At 54.2% G+C, this 25111-nt stretch overlaps 4 protein-coding genes across 6 annotated transcripts; 2 read left to right on the top strand and 2 right to left on the bottom strand.

The window, feature by feature from the left end:
* Positions 1 to 261: 261 nt before the first annotated feature.
* On the top strand, positions 262 to 7103 carry CFB (complement factor B). Its single transcript, XM_014840962.3, has 18 exons — positions 262 to 544; positions 628 to 861; positions 1273 to 1458; positions 1577 to 1750; positions 1991 to 2092; positions 2197 to 2333; positions 2627 to 2765; positions 3098 to 3229; positions 3538 to 3639; positions 3734 to 3871; positions 4339 to 4436; positions 4574 to 4691; positions 4917 to 5070; positions 5178 to 5254; positions 5459 to 5571; positions 5670 to 5802; positions 5884 to 5933; positions 6228 to 7103. The coding sequence occupies exons 1-18, from the start codon at positions 481 to 483 to the stop codon at positions 6381 to 6383; spliced, it is 2307 nt and encodes a 768-aa protein (XP_014696448.1). The 5' UTR covers positions 262 to 480; the 3' UTR covers positions 6384 to 7103.
* NELFE (negative elongation factor complex member E) lies at positions 6578 to 12668 on the bottom strand. The gene is made up of 11 exons (XM_014840964.3): positions 12440 to 12668; positions 11917 to 11999; positions 10453 to 10522; positions 10210 to 10355; positions 9642 to 9716; positions 9484 to 9521; positions 8954 to 9297; positions 8695 to 8839; positions 8478 to 8532; positions 8127 to 8229; positions 6578 to 6752 (listed from the first exon to the last, which is right to left on the bottom strand). Exons 2-11 carry the CDS (start codon positions 11989 to 11991, stop codon positions 6655 to 6657), a joined length of 1149 nt encoding a protein of 382 aa, XP_014696450.3. The 5' UTR covers positions 11992 to 11999; positions 12440 to 12668; the 3' UTR covers positions 6578 to 6654.
* Positions 12635 to 22576, top strand: SKIC2 (SKI2 subunit of superkiller complex). 2 transcript variants are annotated; one of them, XM_014840961.3, is made up of 28 exons: positions 12635 to 12758; positions 12836 to 12939; positions 13608 to 13717; positions 13817 to 13934; positions 14026 to 14140; positions 14260 to 14334; positions 14608 to 14661; positions 14761 to 14951; positions 15113 to 15241; positions 15463 to 15608; positions 15985 to 16131; positions 16262 to 16346; positions 16544 to 16650; positions 16958 to 17104; positions 17178 to 17274; positions 17449 to 17661; positions 17744 to 17854; positions 18980 to 19210; positions 19603 to 19740; positions 19900 to 20037; positions 20177 to 20281; positions 20620 to 20767; positions 20863 to 20989; positions 21140 to 21350; positions 21503 to 21613; positions 21693 to 21911; positions 22100 to 22240; positions 22335 to 22576. In XM_014840961.3, the coding sequence occupies exons 1-28, from the start codon at positions 12737 to 12739 to the stop codon at positions 22533 to 22535; spliced, it is 3741 nt and encodes a 1246-aa protein (XP_014696447.1). In that variant the 5' UTR covers positions 12635 to 12736; the 3' UTR covers positions 22536 to 22576. The 2 variants fall into 2 exon arrangements, with proteins under 2 accessions (XP_014696447.1, XP_070371298.1); XM_070515197.1 differs by lacking the exons at positions 21693 to 21911; positions 22100 to 22240; positions 22335 to 22576 and having other exon boundaries at positions 21447 to 21582.
* DXO (decapping exoribonuclease) lies at positions 18619 to 25072 on the bottom strand. Of its 2 annotated transcripts, none has more exons than XM_070515226.1 (6): positions 24742 to 25072; positions 23720 to 23955; positions 23414 to 23633; positions 23155 to 23290; positions 22924 to 23018; positions 18619 to 22838 (listed from the first exon to the last, which is right to left on the bottom strand). In XM_070515226.1, exons 2-6 carry the CDS (start codon positions 23757 to 23759, stop codon positions 22688 to 22690), a joined length of 642 nt encoding a protein of 213 aa, XP_070371327.1. In that variant the 5' UTR covers positions 23760 to 23955; positions 24742 to 25072; the 3' UTR covers positions 18619 to 22687. The 2 variants fall into 2 exon arrangements, with proteins under 2 accessions (XP_070371327.1, XP_070371326.1); XM_070515225.1 differs by lacking the exon at positions 24742 to 25072 and adding an exon at positions 24133 to 24487 and having other exon boundaries at positions 23720 to 23956.
* Between the last annotated feature and the right edge of the window lie 39 nt (positions 25073 to 25111).

Here is a 25111-nt window from a genome sequence, read left to right as displayed (position 1 = left end):
TTCCAGGAACTGCAGGAAGGCAGGTCAGAGACCCTGCTGGACAAACAGTGCCTGGACTCTGCTCCATAACAGAGTCAACAGGGGAGCAAGCTGGGGCCTTATTTCTGGTCGCTAAAACGGCAGTCTGAACTTATTGGGGAGGAACTGGGGCTGAGAGAAGGTGTTCAAGAGGAGAGTCCTGGAACTTGGGCAGCAAAGGGTGGGGCTTGTGCAGTTTCTATTTCTTTGACTGGCAGCTCAGTGGGGCTCTCCCACTTGGACATTCCGGAAAGTGATGTGGGTAGGGCAGGCGGGGTGAGCTGCAGGTGCCAGAACACACATTGCATAAAAGGCTGGAGGTTGTGGGGGGCAGGGGAGGGAGTGCAACCAGGCTCAGGTCTGGAGTTTCAGCTTGGATACTGAGCCAAGCAGACACTCAGCGCAAGCAGGATAGGCCATCTGCCCCCAGTCCTAGCTTCAATCCTGCCTTCTTCCATCGTCATGGGGAGCAATCTCAGCCCCCAACTCTGCCTGGTACCCTTGGTCCTGGGCCTCTTGTTTGGAGGTAAGAAAGGGTCCCCACTGCTTCTGCCCCTAACATCTCTCCTTGGCCTTGTGAGCATGGGTTTCATCAGCCTTTCCCTTTAGGTGTGGGTGTGATGCCACTAGCTGTGGCCGAGCCCCAAGCCTCCTGCTCTCTGACGGGAGTAGAGATCAAAGGCGGCTCCTTCCAGCTTCTCAAGGAGGGCCAGGCTCTGGAGTACAAATGCCCCTCTGGCTTCTACCCGTACCCCATGCAAGTTCGCACCTGCAAATCCACGGGGTCCTGGAGCACCCTGAAGACCCAAGACCAAAAGATTGTCAAGAAGGCAGAATGCAGAGGTTGGAGGGCAGTGAGGGTGGGCATGGGCGAGCAGAGGGACGGAGCAGGTGGCAGCCAAGGTCCAGTTAGAGTTGTACTGATACTAGGCAGGCGGACAAGTTGGGCTGAGCAAGTAGGAGCTGCCCAGGGCTGGTGGTGGGAAGGAGGGAGGAGGAAGGGAGCTAACCTTTACTAAGCATTCACCCTGTGCCAGGCAGCCCTGGCAGTTAGCAGAACACTCAGAAATGGGGAGGGAGGAGAAGTGGGACTCCCCATAGGTTGAGGGGCTCTCCAGGGGTTGAGGGTAGACACTGCTTCTGTGGGACTGAGAAGACACTGTTTCTCAGTGACAGGGTCCTGAGACCAGCAGGGATACCCTAAAGGGCAGCCCTTCCCTCTCAGTAACTTCTACTTTCCCCCCTCCCCCAAAGCAATTCGCTGCCCAAGACCACAGGACTTTGAGAATGGGGAGTACTGGCCCCGGGCCGCCTACTACAATTTGAGTGACGAGATCTCCTTTCGCTGCTATGATGGTTACACTCTCCGCGGCTCTGCCAATCGCACCTGCCAAGAAAATGGTCGGTGGGATGGGCAAACAGCCATCTGCGATGATGGAGGTGAGAAGCATCCCCTCCCCTGACAACAGTACCCTCTCCCTGACTGTGCTGCAGCCTGAGGAACAGGCACCACAGCTCTTATGCTCTACCTTGCCCTCTGGGTCTCATGCCTTTGCAGCGGGGTACTGCCCCAATCCAGGCATCCCCCTTGGCACAAGGAAGGTGGGCAGCCAGTACCGCCTCGAAGACAGTGTCACCTACTACTGCAGCCGGGGGCTCACTCTGCGTGGCTCCCAGCGGCGAACATGCCAGGAAGGTGGCTCTTGGAGTGGAACGGAACCTTCATGCCAAGGTGACCCTTGATCCATGCCCTCAGGTCAGATCCTGCTCTCCCATCCTCAGGTCCCCACACCAGGGCACTGTCTTCTCCTGCTACCACAACTCAGCTCTTTCCTCACTTCTAAACCTCCCTGTAGAACTTCCTCGCTTTTGAGCCTTCCCACCCTGGAAACCCAGCATCCCCTGCCTGTCTCTCTGGTCACTGTGTCCCAGACCCTCCCAGATATTTGACCTGATTTTTTATCTCTCCCAGACTCCTTTATGTATGACACCCCTGCAGAGGTGGCCGAAGCCTTTCTGTCTTCCCTGACAGAGACCATAGAAGGAGTTGAGGCTGAGGAGGGGCACAGCCCAGGTTTGAAGGCAGAGAGGGGAGGCGGGGCAGGGAATTGGGGCAGAATGGAGAAGGGGCAGGAGGACCATGTGTGCTGGAGCCTGAGTCTCTCTGGTGGCACCTAGGGGAACAACAGAAGAGGAAGATTGTCCTGGACCCCTCAGGCTCCATGAACATCTACATGGTGCTGGATGGATCAGACAGCATTGGGGCTCACAACTTCACAAGGGCCAAGAATTGTCTCAGAGACTTCATTGAGAAGGTGGAGCCCCCTCCCCTTGCATGTGGGGACCCTCAATGGCCCTCACAGCCCTGCCAGTACTAGCTCCCTGGTGCTCCCAGCCCCTCTGAAAATCTCCAGGTCCTATCCTGTCCTCCTCCTCTTTTACTTGAAGCAGTTTCTTGACCTTTAACCCAGACTCCTCCATGAACCTCAGGGTAACCAGTTAGTCCTTGAGTCTCTTACTATAACTGTCCCTGTCCCAGCAAACCTGCTGAACTCTCCCACAGTATCCTACTCTCAATGCCACGACCCCTTGCTCCCCTCACCCACAGGTGGCAAGTTACGGGGTGAAGCCAAGATATGGTCTAGTGACATATGCCACGGTCCCCAAAGTTTTGATCAGAGTGTCCCAAGAAAGGAGCAGTGATGCAGACTGGGTCACAGAGAAGCTCAATGAAATCAGCTATGAAGGTTAGAGGTCAGGGAAGGGAATGGCAGGTCAACTTTTGGGTCAGAGAGGCCCGAAAGTTCAGGGGTGTTGTGGGGAGGGTGTAATGAGACCACATTTAGGAGCAGGGAGGACCACTTTGTAGCCTGTGGTTGGACAGAAGGGTCATGGGGGAATGGCGCTTAGTGGGAACCTGTTGGGGCTGAAAGGGTCACTTTGTGGTCAAAGGGAAGTCAGTGACATGAAGATCAACTTAACAAGTTGAAAGATGTGGGATCTCAGTTGCTGATAGGCCTCTGGGGTTCAAGGATGGCTTAAAAGACCGGTGAGGTGATAATCTTTTCCCTTTCCACAGATCACAAATTGAAGACAGGGACTAACACCAGGAAGGCCCTCCAGGCAGTATACAGCATGATGAGCTGGGAAGGGAACGCTCCCCCTGAAGGCTGGAACCGCACCCGCCATGTCATCCTCCTTATGACTGATGGTCAGAAGGGACCTGTCTCCTGCCCTAGACTCCCCACTCTTTCCTACCAGTGTGTGGCCCCTAACTCCACATGTAACACTAGACTCACTGTTGGGGTTCTGAGTGCTGCTCAGAGCCCCCACCATGTTGATCTTTCCTGTGAGCCTTTATAAGGAGGGACCCTTCTCCTTAGAGCTGTGATCTGTCACTTCCATCCCCTCCCCAACCTGCTTACCCAGCCATGTGTGTCACTACTTCTAGCCAATTTATCTCCCTTGACTCTCTTCCTTCTTTGCTTCCCCCTTTCACGGTCCCTGTCTCTTCTGCAGGCTTGCACAACATGGGTGGTGACCCAGTCCCTGTCATTCATGAGATCCGTGACTTGCTGGACATTGGCAGGGATCGCAAAAACCCAAGAGAGGATTATCTGGGTGAGTTTTATCTCCCAAGGTCCAGCACCCTGCTTTCTCAGCTCCCCCGCCCGCCACAGGGCCTAGGCCCTCACTCTCCCCTTTTCTCCCTCAGACATCTATGTGTTTGGGGTTGGGCCTCTGGTGAACCAAGAGAACATCAATGCTTTGGCTTCCAAGAAGGATGGAGAGCAACACGTGTTCAAAGTCAAGGACATGGAAAATCTGGAGGATGTCTTCTTTCAAATGCTTGGTAGGAAGATATCAGAAAAGTACAGGAGATGGTCAGGAAACTCAGCTCCCTCCAAGTCCCACAAAGTCACTCATCCTGTCTCCCCCTGAAGCTCTGGCAGTCTGGAAGTCCTTTCTCACTCCTCCTACTCTATCTCAGTGTCACTATTCTTGTTTTCTGGCACTGACTACTTCCTGATCTAGAATCACAGAGCTCAGAATGATGTCAGAGATCTTTCTGAAGTCCCTCGTTTTACAGATGTGGAAATTGAGGCCAAGAGAGGTCAAGGGACAGCAAGCTAGTAAGAGTTGGGGCTCTATACCACAGGGGTTCCTTGCCCTTAATGTAAGGAAACAAATACCCCCACATTTCCTTTCCTCCTTATGGGCCTCTGCTCCCCACAGACACGTGGGTGTCCCTTTCCAAAAGGCTATTGCCATTTGGAAAGGAAGTGTCCCAGCTTCCAGCACATTCTCCCTCCTTGGCAGATGAAACCCGGACTCTGGGTCTGTGTGGCATGGTTTGGGAGCACAGGAAAGGTAATGACTACGACAAGCAACCGTGGCAGGCCAAGATCTCAGTCACTGTAAGCACAGTGTCTTTCTGGTGGGGACTTGTGGGAGGTGAGGTCAGGGTGAAATGGGGGCAGGGGAAGGGCAAAATGTTCATATCAGATGGTGGTGGTCATGAAAGTTGAGCTTTCCTCCTCTGTTCTGTTCCCAGCGCCCTTTGAAGGGACATGAGAACTGTATGGGGGCCGTGGTGTCTGAGTACTTTGTGCTGACAGCGGCACATTGTTTCACGGTAGATGACCAGAAACACTCAATCAAGGTCAACGTGGGTAAGGATGCAGCCGATCAATCCTGAAAGTTCCAGCCATGCCCTCTAGGCAACACCTCCCTCTTTCTCAAGATCCCACACTCCACCTGTCCTCAACACAGCCCCATCCCTTGCACCAGTTAGGGATGGGGAAGACTTGGAGTTAGGGATGACACAGGGCCAGAGCCAGGAGGCTGCCCACAGAAAAGTGAGTGGTCCAGAGGTGCCCACTCTCCTCCCACCCCAGGAGGGAACAAGAAGGACTTGGAGATAGCAGAGGTCCTATTTCACCCCAACTACAACATCAATGGGAAAAAAGCAGAAGGCATTTCTGAATTTTATGACTATGATGTGGCCTTGATCAAGCTCAAGGAGAAGCTAACGTATGGCCAGACTCTCAGGTGAGGCATCTGGATCTCCAAGGAGAAAAGGCTGGGAAGGTGCGGCTGGAAGACTGGGGCAGGCTCAGAGTTTGCCATCCCTGAGTTTCCCCATTTCTCCTTAACAGGCCCATCTGTCTCCCCTGCACTGAGGGAACAAATCAAGCTTTGAGGCTTCCATGGTCAACCACTTGCCAGCAACAGAGTAAGACATATTCAGGGAGAGTAGCACAAGGGTAAGATTCTGAGACAAGTGGGACATGAGAGGGAGCTGCAGGAGCAGATGAGCCCTGCCCAGTTCCTGGATCAGAGAAAGGGGTTGAAGGACATATGATGAGTAACAAAGGCAACGGAGAGAATGCAGGGGGAGGGAGAGTGCTGAAATGATCCAGTCTGTCCATTTGTTCAGTGGAAGAACTGCTCCCTGCAAAGGATATCAAAGCTCTGTTTGTGTCTGAGTTGTCCAAGGAGGGGAAGAAGATGCTGGTTCGGAAGGAAGTCTACATCAAGAATGGGGAAAAGGTGAGGAATGTTGGATCCTAAGGAGGTCCTCTAGACCCCAATGGCTCATAAGCCAGCTTTATTCATTACCCTTCTCCATGCTCCCACCTCACCTACAGAAAGCCAGCTGTGAGAGAGATGCTCAATATGCCTCAGGCTATGACAAAGTCAAGGATATCTCTGCGGTGGTCACCCCCAGGTTCCTCTGCACTGGAGGGGTGAATCCCTACGCTGACCCCAACACCTGCAGAGGTGAGAGAAGGCTCTTTGGTTGTGCTGCAAGTTCCTGAGGCCCAAGAGTCTTTTTACCCTACAGCTTTTCCTACCCTGTAGGTGACTCTGGTGGCCCCCTGATTATTCACAAGAGGAGTCGCTTCATTCAGGTGAGTTTCCCCTTCCCACCTGTGGGGAGATGCCAAGTGGTCAGCATGGGGCTCAAAGCAGGAAAGCACAGTGCACGCGGCTGGAAAAGGGGGGGGCAGAGCCTGCCTCATCTTAGGACTATTCCTTGAACTGGCTGGCTTAGGGCCATGTGTCCGGCCTAGAGAGAATAGGACTGAGCTGGATCCCTAGTCTAATTCTTCTAGGTCAGCTCATATGCAACGGAGTAGTTGTGCTTCCTAGGAGTAGGAAGGAATTCTACCAAATGATCCGTGGCATCCCCTCGCCCTCTCCAGGTTGGCGTGATCAGCTGGGGCGTAGTGGATGTCTGTAAAGACCAGAGGCGGCAGCTGCAGGTGCCTGCTCACGCTCGAGACTTTCACATCAACCTCTTCCAAGTGCTACCCTGGCTCAAGGAGAAACTCAAAGACGAGGGTCTGGGATTTCTATAAGGAGTTTCCTGCTGGCAAGGGACATGAGACCAAATTAAAACAGCTGCGACAATACCTGTGTTCAAGATCCTTTTGGGGTGAGGGAGTGGGGAACGTGCACTGGCCATGTTGTTACAACTAAGATCAAAATGAACAGCCGTTTTTAAAGGCTCGATCCCAATCCCAAGTGCTGAAAAACCAGAGGCTGAGGGAGATGGGTGAGCTTCCACCTCAGTGTTTTACTGAGACCAGCGTTGGGGCAGATGAGGCACACGGAATCCAGCTCCATTCCCTAGAAGCCATCCACAAGGTTCTCCTTGTAGACGTCATCACTGTAGACAATCTGGGTCCTCTTGTCCCGATGGCAACCCTTAGGGCTGTTCTGGACAGCTAGGAAAGGAAGAAAGGAGTAGTTGAGGTCTGAAGAAGAGTATTGGTGAGCCCCAAGGCCCAGAGTCTCACCAACTCAGTCCTGGCCTCTGGCCCTTGGAAGCTCAGTTTCTATGCTGCCCTCTGGTGGCTGGGATGGCCTCTCTCTCCCCTTAACCCCCTTGGGCCAGTGGCTGCCAACCCAGCGCCACTGGCAAGAAGCACACACCATTACCGTGGCACATGTGGATATTGTAATTAATGTTTTGTTCTTAGAAAAACCCAAAATGTCATTGTTGACTCATGCAAATCATGTTAACCCACCGCTTTTAGTCAGTACGTCAAAAATTAAAAATGAGTAAAATCTCTGTAGCCCTTTGTTGACATGCTGGTCATTTCTGGTTCCTTCCTTTAGTCTGAAGGGCCACTCTTGCTCTGAACCCCTCATTCTGCCTACTCCTTTACCAGGAAAATCTATTTCAGGTAAAACAGTTTATTCACACTGAGAAATGCTACTCGCCCATCAGGAGAACTCTTGTGGGGTATAGCTTTGGCCCTAAGCATTCTTCCTCAAGCCCTGAGTTGTTCCTTCCTCTTCTTCTTTTCTCCCTACACCCGATGTGTCCCTCCCATCACCCCACCTTCAAGGATTCCATCCCTGCCACTCTGGGGCTGGAGTGAATCTCCTCCCACCAGCCCCCAGTCTCTTAGATCTTTGTACCTCGACCCTGCTGATAACTCCTTCTCCTCCAAGCTCCTTCTTGATCACTTCAGTGGCCCAGGCCCCTCTGACGCTGTGCCTAGCTCTCTGATCCCTCCTTTTGTCTCCTTTGCTGCACCCTCAACTTCAGCCTAACATGTCAGGAGGGCTGAGGATTGTGGGGCACGAGGAACACAGTCCTCCTCCGTAACATATTCCCTGAATATTCCCAAGTCCAATCCTGGGTCATTTTTTTCTCCAAATTCAGTCTCCCCTGATGATACTATCGTTTTGCAGCCACCCTGGGATGTAGATGACTCTAGGTTTTCATTCCTCACCTCACACCTAAGTACCAGATCCCTTATTTCAAATGCTTATTTTACAAAACCAACTATACCCCATCTCAAAACAAACAAGGCCACATGAGATGCTCATCTTTTTCACTAACCTGACTCTTGCATCCACTTTCTTCCCCATTCCAGTTATTGCCTTGGGAGTCGTTTTCAATCCTTTTCTCTCCTTCTTCAACTACCTCTAACTGACAGAGGGCCTGACAATTCTCCTTCCCATTCCCACAGCCTCCACACAAATCCAGATCTGTATCACCTCTAAGGAACCCAAGGACAGGCAAGCGGAACAAAAAGAGGGGGTGAGCTGCGGGGGACAGGATGAGGGAGAAAGAATCTCATTCTTACCAAGGGAGCCCCAGACAGACTTGCCAGTGGCGGCGTCGAGCATGGGTTGTTTGCGGGCAATGCTGACTTTGAGCTGTACGGACTCCACCTGGGTCCCGTTGAGCTGGAGAAGAAGAGGGGAAGGGGCAGAGGATGTGGGGGAACGTTACAGACAAGCCAAAGAAACATTTCCAGAAGTTGTCATCCTAGGAGTACACTGAGTAGGGATCTGAGAATTTAAGGTTTCCTGCATGAACAGGGAGACACCTTCTCTGTAAAGAGGAAATTATTTCCTCCTGGCTCTTGGTATTTTAAAGAGAATACATGAGAATAGCAAGAGGGACGGGAAGAACACATCTGGGAAGTCCCAACCTCAGCAACGGCCTGATCTGCTGACTCCATCTTTTCATAGGTGACGAAGGCACAGCTGGGATGAGAGAAAACATGGTCAGTAGAGAGCCTACGGGCTCTTCTGGACCCACCCAAACCTACTACTAATAGGCCACTGGAGACAGGCTGGCTTCCTCCACCAGGTCTCACACCCCAGGTCCTCCCAGGACTTATCATTTTGCTCCACTGTAATTCTTACTTTCTGGGTGGGTCCATGGAGAGGTCAATGATGTTTCCAAAGGGAGAGAAGGCTCCCCGGAGGAGGGTGGGCGTCATGTCTTCTCCGTACACATACAGAGTATTCCCCTTTCGAGGGGCCCGGCGTTCAGGGAACGAGTCCGACCCTATGGGATCAGGACCCACAGTCACAAGATGTGCCCATCTCACCCTCCACTTGAAGGGTCCACCTTGGTAGGACCCTCTCTGAGTCACTTTCCCCACCAGCCAAGATAACTCACTGCGGAAAGGGCCCTCTCGGTCTCGATCCCGATCCCTGTCTCGGTCCCGATCCCTGTCTCGGTCCCTGTCCCGGTCTCGATCTCGGTCTCTGTCCCGCTCCCGGTCTCGGTCCCGCTCCCGATCTCTGTCTCGATCCCGTTCTCGATCTCGGTCTCTGTCCCGGTTCCGCTCACGACTGCGGTCCCGGCTGCGGCTTCGGGGAGGGGAGGCTGAAGTGTGGGCACCACCACGTTCTTCATAGCCCCAGTCAAAGCTTCGAGGGGGGCCATCACCAGCCCCTGGGCCCTCTGCCTCTTCCCCATCTGGCCCCAGTTCCCGAAGTCGGTCACTGGAAGACACAAAGCTGGGGAGAGGCAGACAGTGAGGATCAAAGAGGGCCTTTACCTCATCTTCCCAGACCCCATGGAGATTCAACACTCCCTCCACAGCCCCGGCTCCTTCCACTCCAGCCCCAAACCTCCCAAGAACCCAATCAATCCCCACCCTCTGCCCCCAACAACTGGGACCCAGTCCTATATCCAACTCTAACCTCTCATACAAAGATTTCCTCTGGGGACGTCTGGATGACTGAAAAAGAGACCAAGGACATTTAAGATGGTTCCTAGTTGCTGGCATGTGGCCCAAAATGTGGGTCTCTCATCGTCCTCAGTCCCCAGCCCTCAGGGACAGAGCATCAGGAACCATTACCTCCTGCAGATCATCGTCAGCAGATATGCTCCTCTGGAACGGCTGGAAAGTGGGGACTGGCCCCTTCTCAGGGTCCTGGGAAGGAGGCAGAGATTTACCTCAGTGTGGGAGCAGGACGCTGCCTAACCATGAGACAAAAAGGCTCTTTCTTTCCTCACTCTCTTCTTGACACCCTCTGGCCTATCTTTTTTTTCCTTTGAATTCTTGTATGTTTCTTACTTGAGTATGTGGTTTTTACAAATAACCTAATATACTCAAAGTATTTAGCTTATCTGGACATTTCTTGAACCTAATGACGTTTTCAGTCTGTTCAACTTCTTAGAGTAATACAATCCAAGAGCTCAAATAAATGGTGGGATAGAGCCACAGAATGTGTAAAACGCAGAAGAACTTAGAAATCATCCTGTTTCTTCATTTTATAGATAAGAAATCTGAAACTCAGGATAGTACAGCAATTTGTCCATGACTGAATAGGTATTACTTTTCCCCTAAACCTACCTCCATTCCAACTTGGAGGGATGCCCTTTGAAGTCAAGGGTCCTCTGAACAATCCTTCGCTTGTGCTCACCTTTAACTTCCCCTCTAGGGTCCGAGAACGTTTGAAGCCCGAGTTCTTGGTCTCGGCCTTGATGGCACTGATGGCTCCTGACTTCACTAGCTGCTTTGCCTGCTCTGTTGCCGTGGCTGTGTCCACCACAGGCTGCTCTGACAGTGCTGGAGAGGCGAGGGAAAGAGGCACGTTGGCCAGGCTGTGACAGAGGCCAGCCCAGCACTGCCCACTTCCAGCTCATCTCCCTTCCCTGTCACTCACAGCGTTTGACGCCACCTTGGCTGGCTGTACTGCTGCTACTTTGTTTCTTCAGAGCCAGCAGTGCCTTTTTCTGGGAACAAGAGTGAGAAGAAAGGGGTCAGTGAGGGCCAGTCCCTGGCTAGGTCCTCTCCCAAGGCCCCTGGGCACATCACTCCAGGGGACACCTTTCTCAGAGAAAACAATGCAAATGGTGCCCTTCAGTGCTACAACGAAGCAGACCTGCTTCTCACATATGGTCCCCCAGATCATCTACAAAACCAGGGAAACCCAATCTATCCAAACCATGGTATCCAGAGGCTTTCCAGGGTCTGTTTTTGAATTTGAATACAAGGAATTCAATCATGGACCAGAGCCCCAGGATATAAGCTGCAAGTAAGTCTAAGTGTCTTTCTTGAGGATTTCGTCCATCCATCGCCTGTTTATTTAACAAGGACACACCATTACTTTGTAACAGGGATATGCAAAAATATGAGATGCAGTTCCTCCCCTCAAGAGGCTTACAATCTGAGAAATAAAATGAACAGACCAAATTGTCAATAATGATTGTAAGAAGTGCAGATGGCTTGCTGGTGAGAACAAGCAAGACTTTCTGATGCCAAGTGGCTATTAAACTGGGCCCTGGGTAGAATCTATACAACACAGATTGAGACAAAAGGGCATTTCAGACACAGAAAATAGAGTGGTAAAGAGGCAGCTAAGAAGGCTTTGGGAATGCAAGTTTTGGGACTAGTGACTGGTTCCATTCAATCAGAAAGGAACACCAAGTTAAGGCTTTGTTCTATGGACAATGCGATACCACTTATGGCTTTTGAGAAGAGGAAGGACAAAGTTCTGTGTTTTCTGTGGATGATTTTGACAGGAGTGAAGAAATCTGTCCAAAAAAACACTGAGAAACTTGTTGAGAGACCATTACAACAGTCTAGGTGAGCATCAGCAAAGACCTGACCTATGGAACACACAGGAAAACATAAATGGGAGAAATTACTTCAAAGGAAGAATCAAGAAGACTTGGCAAATGTTTGGCTATGCAAATCGTGGAGAAGTCAGAGATGAAATTCTGATTCCAAACACACAGGAGAACTGAATGTGGTCAGTCTTATTTGGAAGATCAAGAAAAGAACTAGAGTCAAATAGATAGGAAGAGGATAGCTTCAATTTTGGATAGCTGAAGATTATTAGTAAGACACTGGATGCAACTGGAAAAACCAAACTGGGGGATCACCAGGTCTTAGATGGTACAAGAAGCCATGGGAAAGAAAGACAACTCCATGGCAGACTGCACAGAAAAGAGAGAAGACACACACCAAGACTTGGGAAAAGCCCACCTCTGAAGCTCCGCTGAGAGGTGATATGTCTCCAGGTATGAGCTGGAAGAACCCCCCCCATCCCCTCACACTCACCCCAGGTGTTCTCAGAGTGCAGAGTCTGTGAAAGTTTGGGCTATGCCCACACACACTCCCTCACCTTTTTCTTGAGTTTGTTGAATTTCTTCTGCAGAGCCTCCTCCTCCTCGCTCAGTCCGGGGGGTATCACCAACATGGTGGCTCCTGGTTCAGGGGCAGGGCCCAAGACATCTTTCTCCACTGTTACCGCCCAGGGTTCACACGCCGTCCACACTGTACCCAGCCCCATCCCTCCAAGCCTGCCTACGCCTGTCTTTTGCCTCTCCCTACCCCTTGCTTGAACCAGACTGCCATCCAAGCCCCCGTTCATCGGGATCAACCAGCATTCCCTCCTCTCTTCAGAAATCACGGACACCAGCGCCTTGGGGCACCACGTGGCCCGGGAAGGGAGAAAAACCCGCTCCGTCGCCAAGACGATGGCACCAGACCCCCCTACCCGCGCTGGGGTTAGTATGGCAACCGCGGGGTCCGAACGGCAGAGACGGCAGTGGAACCCGCGCAGTGCTCTCAGAGCAACGAAAAGGGTAAGAAGAGAGAAGGAGCTCGCAGAAAAGGGGCGACGGGTGAGAAGGAGAAGGCCTTACCTGAGGGGGCGGCAACTGGGACCCCACAGTCTCGGGCGGCGCCCGCGCGGGCAGCGGATCGCGGGCTCAGAGCGATGACGTAGCCAGGGGCGGAGAACGCGGTAACCAAGGCCGCCCAGGAGTAGACTTCCGCCCGGCCTTCTACCAGCTCAGGTCAGCCCCTCAGCAGCACCGACCCAAGCCCCCGGTGGCCTGTGTGCCGGAAGTCGCCTCCACTTCCGCCCGTTCCGGGGCGGGGCTTACCCTACGGCTCCTAGCTGCATTTCCGGGCTGCCCGGCCGCTGCCGTGGCTCCAGAATGATGGAGACGGAGCGACTCGGTGAGGGGGAGGGGGTGGAATGAAGGAGTAGACAGGGACTGACCCTTGACCCCTGACCTCTGACCTTTCCCCCGTAGTGCTACCTCCCCCAGATCCCCTGGACCTGCCCCTTCGGGCCGTGGAGCTGGGATGCACTGGGCGCTGGGAGCTGCTGAATGCGCCTGGGGCTCCAGAGAGCACCGTGAGTGACTTTGGACCTTAACCCTTAACCCGCATTGAGCTTAAAACCTCCTCCACCCTCCTCACAATAGGATCTAGCATGACCTCACTCTCCTATCTCTGGACACCTGTCATCCGGGCCTGGACTGGTGGTGGGCAGACCTCAGCCTAGTGGACCTGCTGTAGGTCAGAGCACATGTGAGGACAGAGCAGGGCGCGCTAGGGATACCTTAGCTCTGAAAACTGCTCTTGCAAATGTGTTTTTTCCCCCTGGAGTCCCCTCATGCCTCCAAGCACCAGGGCACTTACTGGTGGCTGAGATGCTAGCCTTTGAGCCCCTGACTCTTCATCCTTAGGTCTGTGACCCCTTTTCCTAAAACTAGTGATCCTCAAATTTCAGTGTGCCTCATGATTAGTCGGGGAGCTTTTTAAAAATATAAAGTCTGAGGTCCAACCCTAGAGATTCTGAAATCCAAAATCCGAAATTATTATCCACCTTCCCAGGTAATTCAGTAGCATATAGTTTGTCCTGTAATGCAAGACAACCTTTGGAAAATATTGCTGCAGCCTGATGGTCCTGGTCTGTCCAGGACAGCTACCATTTCTGATCTAAACACGAATCCCATCACCTTCTCTTTTGTCTGTGTCTTACTCTCTTACCTGATGCCTCTCATCTTGCCCTTGTTCCAGCTTCCCCATGGCCTCCCTCCCTGTGCCCCAGATCTGCAGCAAGAGGCAGAGCAGTTGTTTCTGTCATCTCCAGCCTGGCTGCCTCTGCATGGTGTGGAGCACTCAGCCCGGTGAGGGGTCTGGAGGGGCCTGGACTGGGGAGATGGATCCCTGAAGAAAGCTGGGACAGAGGAGACAGAAGACCTTAAAATTACTTTCCTTCTCTCCAGAAAATGGCAGAGGAAGATGGATCCCTGGTCTCTCTTGTCCGCATTGGGAGCCCCAGTCCCCTCCGACTTACAGGCCCAAAGACACCCAACCACAGGCCAGATACTGGGCTACAAGGAGGTAAGAGGTCAGGGGCCACGAGAAGCAGCATTGGGAAAAAGGGGGTCAGAGGCAAGCTTAGTCTCACTGGAGCTCTGATCTCTTGCCTCAGGTCCTGCTGGAGAATACAAACTTGTCGGCTACGACCTCCTTGTCTCTTCGCCGGCCCCCAGGGCCCATCTCCCAGTCCCTGTGGGGGAATCCAACCCAGTACCCTTTCTGGCCAGGTGACTCTTATGGAAATGGGATGTTAGGAGAGGGAGCTCTCAGTCTCCAGGGAAGGGTTCCCCACCCATACCATATCACCACCACCCCCTGAATCCCTATTTGTCCAACCTCTTCCCAGGTGGAATGGATGAGCCCACCATAACAGATCTGAGCACTCGGGAGGAGGCCGAGGAGGAGATAGACTTTGAGAAAGGTGCGGTGGTGCCAGGATGGACCCTTGGGAGGTTGGGCCCTGAGGAAGAGGGGCCCAGGCCTGTCACTGGGCTGCTGCTAGCCCTTCCATGCCTTTGAGAAAATCAGGATTTGCTCTAACAACTTTATTGTCATCTTTTGGAAAACTGTCACAACAAATATCCCCATCTACAATGTCTGTGCTGCGAATGGCCTTCTTTAGGTTTGTGTAATGTAGGACTTGTACAACACTGTGCAGTAGCTCTGATTCTCTCTCTCTGTCCCTGTGCGCCAGATCTTCTTACTGTTCCACCTGGCTTTAAGAAAGGTGTAGACTTTGCACCAAAAGGTGAGTTTTAGTTTGGAGATGGGGGTGTAGAAGTGGTGCCCTTCCCCTATAAAACAGAGATGGACATGACCAGGTCTCCCTTTTTGCCTTTCTCCTCAGATCACCGAGCTCCAGCTTCCGGGTTGCTCAGTCTCAGCCGTCTGCTGGAGCCCCTGGATTTGGGTGGGGGCGATGAGGATGAGACTGATGCAGTGGGACAGCCAGGAAGTCCCAGAGGGGACACTGTTTCAGCCCCTCCCTGCAGTGCTCCCCTGGCCCGAGCAAGCAGCTTGGAGGACCTGGTGTTGAAGGTTGGTGGTTTGGGGAGGTGAAGGAAGGAAAGAAGGGGCCTTGCCACAGAGAGGGTAGGCTTGGTTGGGTCTAAGGGGAAGACTGGAGCATCTTTTTGGAAGAGTGGTAATGGAGGGGTCTCTGGCTGTATCTTTATCACTCCTACCCACGACTTTTCCAGGAAGCGTCTACAGCTGTATCTCCCCCAGAGCCCCCCAAACCCCCGCCTCAGGAGCAGTGGGCCGTTCCTGTGGATGTCACCTCCCCAGTTGGTGATTTCTACCGCCTCATTCCCCAGCCGGCCTTCCAGGTAGTGTGGCCCAGTCCTCACATGCTCCCTGACCTCTTCCCAGCCCACTTCCTTGCCTCCTCTCCCCACCAGAGGCCAGATGCCTTCCAGGCCAGTCTTGGACCTCAGTCTCAGCCTCACCTTGCCCTGGCCTTCTCCTCTCTGCCTTGCATGCCCCATGAGCCAGACACAGGAAGGCCTCTCTCCCTTCTTCAGCCCCCATCTATTTCTGTCTCCTACAGTGGGCATTTGAGCCAGATGTGTTTCAGAAACAGGCTATCCTGCACTTGGAACGGCACGACTCAGTCTTTGTTGCGGCTCACACATCTGCTGGGAAGACAGTTGTGGCTGAATATGCCATTGCCCTTGCCCAGAAACACATGACGCGGTACAGGTCCCTTCCCAGCCTCCCCTTCACCAGCCAGCCCTGTTTTCTCTTGCATCCTTTCTAAGTCTCGTCTCTTCCTCACCTCTCTATCTTGTCCTTTAGATGAGAGGTTTGGGGGAGAAATGGACAGAGGCCCAGACAGAAATGAGAAGGTGTGGGGAGAAAGATTAGAAGAATGACCTGCACTTGTATAGGAAGGGGTTGGGGGACAGAATTTTTCTGGGGTCGTTTCATGAAGGAGAATGTGAGGGCATTTTGGGCGAAGAAGCAGGGCACCAGAGCTCTGGGGCCTGCTTCTGGGAGGGCTAAAAGTGGGAGAGGAGATAGTGGCCACGAATCTGTGGCGGGACTGGCTAACTTCATGCCCTCTCCCCAGCACCATCTACACGTCGCCTATCAAGGCTCTGAGCAACCAGAAGTTCCGAGACTTCCGAAACACATTTGCAGATGTGGGACTGCTCACTGGGGACGTGCAGCTGCACCCAGAGGCCTCCTGCCTCATCATGACGACAGAAATCCTTCGGTGAGAGATGGGCACTCAACATGGGTGGGTTTTTGGTCAAGAAGATGAGGCTTCTTTGGAGAGCATGTTAGCTGAGGAGAGGGTGGGGACAGGAACACTGGGGAGTCACCCTTCAGCTTCTTCTCTCCAGCTCCATGCTGTATAGCGGCTCAGATGTCATCCGGGACCTGGAGTGGGTCATCTTTGATGAGGTTCACTATATCAATGATGCTGAGGTAAGGGGCATGGGGTCCGTGGGGTCCCCAGATCCCAGCGGTCCTCTCCTGTGGGACTAGTTCAGCTCCCCTATTCCACACACCCTGGAACCTCACTGCCTTCTTTGCCCCAAATGGAACCCTGTGCCCCTTCCCTAGGAGCAGAAGGGCAGCCCTTTCTGAGCTGCCCGTGACTTGTCTTCCCTCTGTGTGCCCAGCGCGGGGTCGTGTGGGAGGAGGTGCTCATCATGCTCCCTGACCATGTCTCCATCATCCTTCTGAGTGCTACTGTCCCCAATGCCCTTGAATTTGCTGACTGGATTGGGTGAGACATGCATCCTGGGGTGCCTGGGTGAAGGAGGCTGTAGTATTCTCTCGTTGAGGTTGGGGATGAAGACTACCACAGCAGGGAGAGTGGTCAGGCCTTGGGGGTGGGGAACATGTCTGACTGGCGGCTGTGAGATCCCACTTGGGCCAGATCCCTGTGCATGCTGAGAGATGGGATGATGGGGTCACCCTCCAGTCTGGCTCCTAGAAAAGACTGGGTGGAGCCAGAGAGGGCAAGGTGGTAGGGATATGGGTTCCTTCTCAAACTCCCACCCCTGACTTGCTGTCTTCTCCTCCCCACTCAGGCGACTGAAGCGTCGTCAGATCTATGTGATCAGCACTGTTGCTCGCCCCGTCCCCTTGGAGCATTATCTCTTCACGGGGAACAGCCCCAAGACCCAGGGGGAGCTCTTCCTATTGCTGGACTCCCGAGGTGCCTTCCACACAAAGGGGTAAGCCGGGGATGGGGCAGTCAGGGCTGGCTCAGCTGGGTGTGACTGTGATCGCTGCCCTCCCGTGCCCCAGGTACTACGCAGCTGTGGAGGCCAAGAAGGAGCGGATGAGCAAACACGCCCAGACCTTCGGGGCCAAGCAGCCTACGCATCAGGGGGGGCCTGCACAGGTGAGAACTGGCAGGCTTCGTACCTGCCACCACATGTTTCTCCCCTGTCCTTTCTTCCCTCGTGCCCCGGGGGTTTGGACTTGAGCTTTGAGTACTGCTCGATTTGACACTGCTTCACCTCCCCCTACTTTGGCCCCCACTGGTTCAGGGACTCAACCTCTGCCCCTTTCCCAGGACCGTGGGGTGTACCTGTCCCTCCTGGCCTCCCTCCGCACCCGTGCACAGCTGCCTGTGGTGGTTTTCACCTTCTCCCGGGGCCGCTGTGATGAGCAGGCCTCGGGCCTCACCTCCCTTGACCTCACCACAAGCTCAGAGAAGAGTGAGATTCACCTCTTCCTCCAGCGCTGCCTTGCTCGCCTCCGTGGCTCTGACCGCCAGCTGCCTCAGGTGTGGAGGGGGGACTTGGAGACTGGTGGGGATAGGGTGTTCCACAACATAGTCCCTGACCATGGGCCCTGGCCCCCTGCAGGTCCTGCACATGTCAGAGCTCCTGCATCGCGGCCTGGGTGTGCACCACAGTGGCATCCTGCCCATCCTCAAGGAGATCGTGGAGATGCTCTTCAGCCGTGGCCTGGTCAAGGTGCCCTCGTTGGTGGAGAGGGACTCACCAGTGCACTCAGTGCCCCCTTAGGGGCTGCCCAGAGGGTGGAGGGGCAGGGCTTAGGCAGGACAGTGCAGTGGTTAAGAACTTGGGCTCTGGATCCAGACTGCCTGGGTGTGAATCCCAGCTCCATCACTGTGTGACCTTGGGCACATTACTTAACCTTCCTCAACTTTAGGTTTCCCATCTTAAAATGGGGATGCATGAGACATGATCAGGCAGTATTTAGAAGAGAAACCCAAAAAGCTAGCAAGTACATGAAAAGTTATTAGTCATCAGAAAAATGCAAATTGAAATACTCAAGAGATAGGACTTTATAGCTTCTAGATGGGTAAAATTTAGGAAACTGGTTAATGCCAAGTGTTGTCAAAGACACAGGAGACTGCAGGATTATAGGAAGCTTCATACAAGTGTAGCCAGTCTGGAGTACACCCTGGCACTCTTTAAAAAAATAAGTGTAACATACACTTTGACCCTAAATTCCATTCCTGGATATATGCCACAAAGAGGTTCTCACCCTGGTCCATGAGGGAACATGTCTGTTCTCTTGTTGGCTATAATCTTGTGGCAGGGTGTTGGTGGTTCCAAGGTGCCCTTCACTGGGAGAGCAGGTAGGTAAATGTAGGGGATACACTGCATGGAGTGTTCTGCAGCAGTTGGAAGCAAATAGATTAGATATAACCACAGGAGCAGGGATGGATGTCGAAAACACTCTGTGGAGGAAAAGAAGTAAAAAAACAGAAGAGATATAGAACTGCCTTTAATGTGAATTGTGAATTACACATGCACAAAACAAGACACATTTTGCAAGAATGGATTCACACAAGAAGATACTCCTTAAATACATCGGGATGGTTGACAGTTGGGGGATGGGAGTGAGATATGGGGGTAAAAGTAAAGAAACAGGTAGTTAAATAAATAAAATGAGGAAAATGATAGTAGCCACTCTATAGATTTGCCTTGAGAGTTAAATGAGATCCTGCGAGTTGACCTCTGAGACCATGCCTGGTGCCTACTTAGCATTGGCTACAAAGTAAGATGTGGTTGGCCAGGGCGGGTGTCTGCATATAGCCTCTTTGCTGATCCTCTCTTACCCTGTCCCAGGTCTTGTTTGCCACAGAGACCTTCGCCATGGGTGTAAATATGCCAGCCCGAACGGTGGTGTTTGACTCCATGCGCAAGCACGACGGCTCCACCTTCCGGGACCTGCTCCCTGGGGAGTACGTGCAGATGGCAGGCCGGGCGGGCCGGAGGGGCCTGGACCCGACAGGCACTGTCATCCTGCTCTGCAAGGGCCGCGTGCCTGAAATGGCAGACCTGCACCGCATGATGATGGTGAGTGTGTGTGGGGGGTTGGGTTGGGCATGAGGCCAGCAAGGAGGGCCCTGGCTCTGGGGACCTACTGGATTCCCTCTCTTCCACCGCTCTTCCCCTCTCCGTTTTTTTCTTTTGCCTGGGAGATGCCAAGGTAGGACTGAGCAAATCCAAGGATGAGATCGAATCTCATCTCCTCTAGTCTTTTTCCACTGTGATTATGGAGCTAGATGGGATCTTTGATAGTCTAGTTAGTTTCACCCCTTATTTTGCAGAGGAGGTGAACAGTTTGTCTAGTCCCTTGGTTGCAGAGCTGGGACTGGATCTGCTGGGAGTAGAGACAGTCTCACGAGGGCTGGCTGGGGAACAGCCAGGCCCTGCCTGATCTCACCGATGTCTCTGACCCGGCCCAGGGGAAGCCATCCCAGCTGCAGTCCCAGTTCCGCCTCACGTACACCATGATCCTCAACCTGCTGCGGGTGGATGCCCTCAGGGTGGAGGACATGATGAAGAGGAGCTTCTCTGAGTTTCCATCCCGAAAGGACAGCAAGGTGGGGAGGCTGGAGTGACCAGTATACTGGGCAGGAGTTTGGACAAGGGAAGCCAGGTTGGGAAGAGGTGGGCATCTAGAGGCCAGGGGGGTGAAGGTGGGGGCGTAGCAGACTGGGCCTGTAGACTGTTATTTCACATCTCCCCTGGCTTCTGTTCAGGCCCATGAACAGGCTCTCGCTGAACTGACCAAGAGGCTGGGGGCCTTGGAGGAGCCTGACACTACTGGCCAACTGGTTGACCTGCCTGAGTATTACAACTGGGGAGAGGAACTGACAGAGACCCGAGGCCTGATCCAGGTGAGTGTATGTGAGTACTGGGGGAGTGACAGAGGAGGAGAGGAAGAGAATGTGACCCTCTGGGTACTCTTGAACTTAGTCCCAGTGCCCCTGTGACGCTTCCTCCCTTATCCCCTTCGTGCACATCCCTGTTCTTCAGCGACGCATCATAGATTCTGTGAATGGGCTGAAATCTCTCTCAGTTGGAAGGGTGGTTGTTGTGAAGAATCAGGAGCATCACAACGCATTGGGTGTGATCCTGCAGGTGAGGGCGATGGGAATTTGGACCTGGAGGGAGGCAGGGAGGGAGGGAGGAAGGAAGGAGCGAGTCCTATCTCCGGCTTCCCCACTTGCCTAGGGGCAGTTTGCAGTCACCACAGTGCTCTTATTTTCCCCTCTTGCCCTCTTTTCCTTCCCATCATTGCCACTTCATGCTCACCCTCTTGTTCCCACCCCCCATCCCTGAAGTCTGCTCTCATTGCTTGACTTGGTTATCCCTGGTGGGTTGTTCACGATCCTTGCCTGAGGGTGGGATCGGATCTGGTCTCTACCTTTGATGTCCACTCCTTACATCACCCTGGCCTGGCTCCCCACCTCCCCTAGGTCTCCTCGAACTCCACCAGCAGAGTATTCACAACGCTGGTCTTATGTGATAAGCCCATGTCTGAGGACCCACAGCAGAAGGGGCCAGCCTCCCCTGATGTGCCCTACCCGGATGACCTCGTGGGATTCAAGCTGTTCCTGCCTGAAGGTGACAGTGGGGCAGATGTCTGGCTTCCTGACAGGAGTGCAGGTGTGATGCCTGGGTCCATGGTGAGATCTCACCCGGCTCTCCCCTTTTCACAGGACCCTGTGACCACACTGTGGCCAAGCTCCAGCCAGGAGATGTGGCTGCCATCACCACCAAGGTGCTCCGGGTGAACGGGGAGAAGATCTTGGAGGACTTCAGCAAGAGACAGCAACCGAAATTCAAGTCAGAGATGCTGGGGAGGCCCTTATCCTGGGGAGGGACCATGTAATGGGGGGTAGGGAGGTGTGGTTGGGGAAACTCCCCTGGTCTGAGGGGGGGCTCTTATGGAAGAGAAGCCTCTGCCACAGGTCTCAAGACCTGCTCCTTCCTCAGGAAGGAGCCTCCCTTGGCAGCTGTGACCACTGCTGTCCAGGAACTGCTGCGTCTGGCGCAGGCCTACCCAGCAGGACCGCCTACCCTCGACCCTGTCAACGACCTGCAGCTCAAAGATGTGTCAGTGGTAGAGGGGGGTCTCCGGGCCCGGAAGCTAGAGGAGCTGATCCAGGGGGCTCAGTGTGTGCACAGCCCCCGTTTCCCTGCCCAGGTAGGTCCCTGGATACCAGCTCCCAAGCTAGGAGGGGGGCTTTTCCTTTTTGGTCCCCTGTAGACTGGCTGCTCCCATCTTAGCCCTTGTCCTCAGTGCGCCCCTGCTGAAGGCGAGATGGCTAACATGCTCTTGCCGGTGGCACTCTGCAGTACCTGAAGCTGCGGGAGCGAATGCAGATACAGAAGGAGATGGAGCGGCTGAGCTTCCTGCTGTCGGATCAGTCACTGCTGCTGCTCCCTGAGTACCACCAGCGAGTAGAGGTGGGAGGGATGGGTTGGGGCCTGGGGCGAAGTGAGGGAGAAGACAGCAGACTCCCAACACCCACTATCTTTCTTCCAGGTGCTCCGAACCCTGGGTTATGTAGATGACGCGGGCACCGTGAAGCTGGCAGGGCGGGTGGCTTGTGCCATGAGCAGCCATGAGCTGCTCCTCACTGAGCTCATGTTCGACAATGCCCTGAGTGCCCTGCGGCCCGAGGAGATTGCAGCCCTACTCTCTGGCCTGGTGTGCCAGAGCTCTGGGGACCCTGGGGATCAGCTTCCAAGTACCCTCAAACAGGTATGGGACACCCACCCATCTCTCCCTCCCTTGGCTGCAGCATTCCCAATCCCCACCCCCAGGTATTCCCCAAGTGACCTGCAGCCCTGTAAGTGCCCCTAAGAGCTGGAATGGTTTCTTCCTTGATCTGGGCCTCCCTCGTCCTGGAACGGGAAGGCAGGTCTTAACTTCTCCTTCCCCATCTGCAGGGAGTGGAACGTGTCCGGGCTGTGGCCAAGAGGATTGGTGAAGTCCAAGTGGCCTGTGGCCTGAACCAGACAGTGGAGGAATTTGTGGGGGAGCTGAATTTTGGGCTGGTTGAGGTTGTATATGAGTGGGCCCGGGGCATGGTAAGTAACTGGGGTTTGGGGGTTTGCAGACAGCTGGTTGGAGAGAGGCTGCCCAGGCCTACCACATTCAGTCCACACCCTGCTTCCCCCACAGCCCTTCTCCGAGTTGGCAGGGCTCTCAGGGACCCCCGAAGGCCTGGTGGTCCGCTGCATCCAGCGCCTGGCTGAGATGTGTCGCTCACTGCGGGGGGCAGCCCGCCTGGTAGGTGAGCCTGTGCTAGGTGCCAAGATGGAGACAGCAGCTACCCTGCTACGGAGGGACATTGTCTTTGCGGCCAGCCTCTACACTCAGTGAATGAGCCCTGTGTGAAAATGTAATAATAAAACAGCAAACCACCTGTGTGTACTTAGGCAGTATGACTCAGCTCAAAAGACACAGCAGGGAGAACCACCTAAAAATATGCCTTTATCTGTGCACACAGAGACGGGACCAGCCCCTCTGAAGCATCAGTCCTTGGGGGAGGGTGTCTTGGGGGGTGATGGGAGGTCCTGGGTCATGGCTTCCACATACCACATGGGCAGGAAGGCATAGGGTGCATCTTGATGTACAGACACTGTGACTGGGCCACCAGGCTCCCAGGAGAAGAGGTGGACGAGCCTAGGGGGCAGAATGAGTCATGAGCTGAGGGCTGGAGACCAAGCTTTGGGGACCCAGAGGGGAGGTGCACAGCTGAATGCCTCACCTGGGGTCATCCTGGACAACTGTGTTCTGGGCAAAGCTAAGGAAGGCGGCACAGAAGTTCATGCACACGGAGGGATTCCAGCCGTCACGGTCATTCTGGAGAGGACAGAGGAGGAGGCAGAAGACTAGCAATGAGGGTGAGGGGGGGAGAACGGGAAGGTGGACTGCAGCCCTGGACCTGTGGGTCTTGGTGCAGGGGATACAGGTGGGAGCTGCAACACCACTGCCTTACCCTGACATGTTCAAACATCTCCATGGTAGGAAAGGTCTTGAGAGAACAGACGAAACCCTCTGGGTTACGGAAGCCAGCGACGACATTTGGGACCCCTGGGAGGAAAGACTGAGCCCACCATTTCAGGAGCTTGTGTCTGTCAAGAAAGGCAAGGGGTCAATGGGACCCCTCCTCCACCCTCCAGCCTCATCCTCTTCCCCCAAGTCCCTTTCCCAGCTATCAATTCTGGGTTCTTGCCCTGCCCATCCCCATCCTGAACCTGTAGAAGCTCCTCCATTGGCCAGGGCTGTGCATCTCCTTGGAGGTCTTGAGCTCCACATAGCAGGTGGGGGGCTGTGTGGATGGGGCCTGGGGGTCTCTGCAGTCTACCTCCCCTGAGAAGAGCAGAGGATGGTTTCCCAGGCGGCTGCGCAGCACAGAGCAGAAGGCCACGTTGGTGTTAACTTCCCCAGAGGGGTCTGGGGAGCCTCCAGGTTTGTCTGCACAAGGAGAGAAGCAGTGGCAAGGGTGGGGGCTCAATCTCTGGGGAAAGGAGAGGGGGCTACAGAGCAGGGGCAACTCTCACCTGCACACATGTACTGCTCAAACTTGTACCCCATGTACATAAGCTCCCGGAGGAGGGGTGGCCGGGCAAGCCTCTGAACCCGAGCAGCCGGTGTCTCTACCTCGCTCAGGTACAGTGTCCCCTGGAACCTGGAGGCTGCCAGCTGCCAGCCGTCCTGCCGCTCATATGGTGTAGTCAGCAATTTTGTCAGGTGCCCCCGCCACGTCACTATGGCCCCTGCCAGCCAGCCTGGACCCCTGAGAAGGAGGAGTTAAGAGACTGAAGGTCTGACACAAGCATTAGCTCAGATGGCTCCCCCAAAGAATAACCCAAGTTCCTTCTAAGGACTGATTCTCACTCCAGCTCTGGCTCTCCCAATTTTAGAGGATAGGTGCAGGTCTCTAGATCTACTTGTGTGCTATGCTTTGCTCAACCCTCCAGCTGGCCTCGGTGCTCCAGGAGCCAGCGTAGCAGGTGGTCCAGCCCCTCTTGGAGCTCCTCGTCCCGGGGCTGGTATCGATCAGGGTATCCATCTCTAAGGTCAAAGTTGGGGCCTTGACCATTGGTGGGGGGTGGGCTGTAGTAGCGCAAGGCTCGAGCATCTCCATGGTACTGGCGTTGTGCATCCAGGGAGAAGCAGCCCAGTTCGGAAGGGCGCCGATAGAAAGGAAAGGGCCCAGAGTAGAGGGCAGGGTCTGTGGGCAGTGAGGGTGCTGAGCGGGGGAGTTTGTTCCGAGGCTCAGCTACCTCTATCTTCCCAGCTCCTCTCTTGGTCCCTCTGGGCTCCATGAAGTCCTGAGGGGGTGGGTGGAAAGTTCCATTTTACAGAGGAGGTCTGGAGAACGGGGACTCCGGGTCAGGACTCAGTGAGCCTCCTGAAGGCCAAGCTCTGGCCTTGCAACATGCAGGTCCTAGCCCCTCAAACACAACCACGGCCTGGTGCACATCCCGCCTTTTCCTTTGACCTATACCCCCACCTCCAGATCCTCCAAGCGCAGCGAGGTTAAGAAGCATGTTTGGGCTCAGTTCAAGGATCTGGTTACCTCAAAGCCAGCCAACTTCGACTTCCACCTCCGCAGAGCTATGACGTCATGGCAGATGGGTCAGAAGTCGAAGAGGGATGCCAAAGTGGTTCTCCGCTCTGGATGACGCAATCATGCAGCGACATGGGGTGGGCAAACACCTCAGGGGCGGGGGAGAGGCCGCGCTCTGCGCCAGATTGATCAACGTGGCTACCGGCGTCCCTCCGCCCCGCCCACGCGTTTCCGGACTGAGTGCTCTCGGAGGAGGCCAATCAGCAGCAGACATGGGGCCTCGCCGGGCGGAGGCGGTGCTCGTATCGGTATTGGTACCGCCCCTCCCAGCCCGAGAGACGGCAAGTGGACGCCTCTTTCGTCACCACGTCGTCTTACT

Source organism: Equus asinus, chromosome 8 (genome assembly GCF_041296235.1).
Source record: "Equus asinus isolate D_3611 breed Donkey chromosome 8, EquAss-T2T_v2, whole genome shotgun sequence".
In the NCBI taxonomy this organism is placed as follows: Eukaryota; Metazoa; Chordata; class Mammalia; order Perissodactyla; family Equidae; genus Equus; species Equus asinus.
This window is presented reverse-complemented; position numbering and strand designations above follow the sequence as displayed.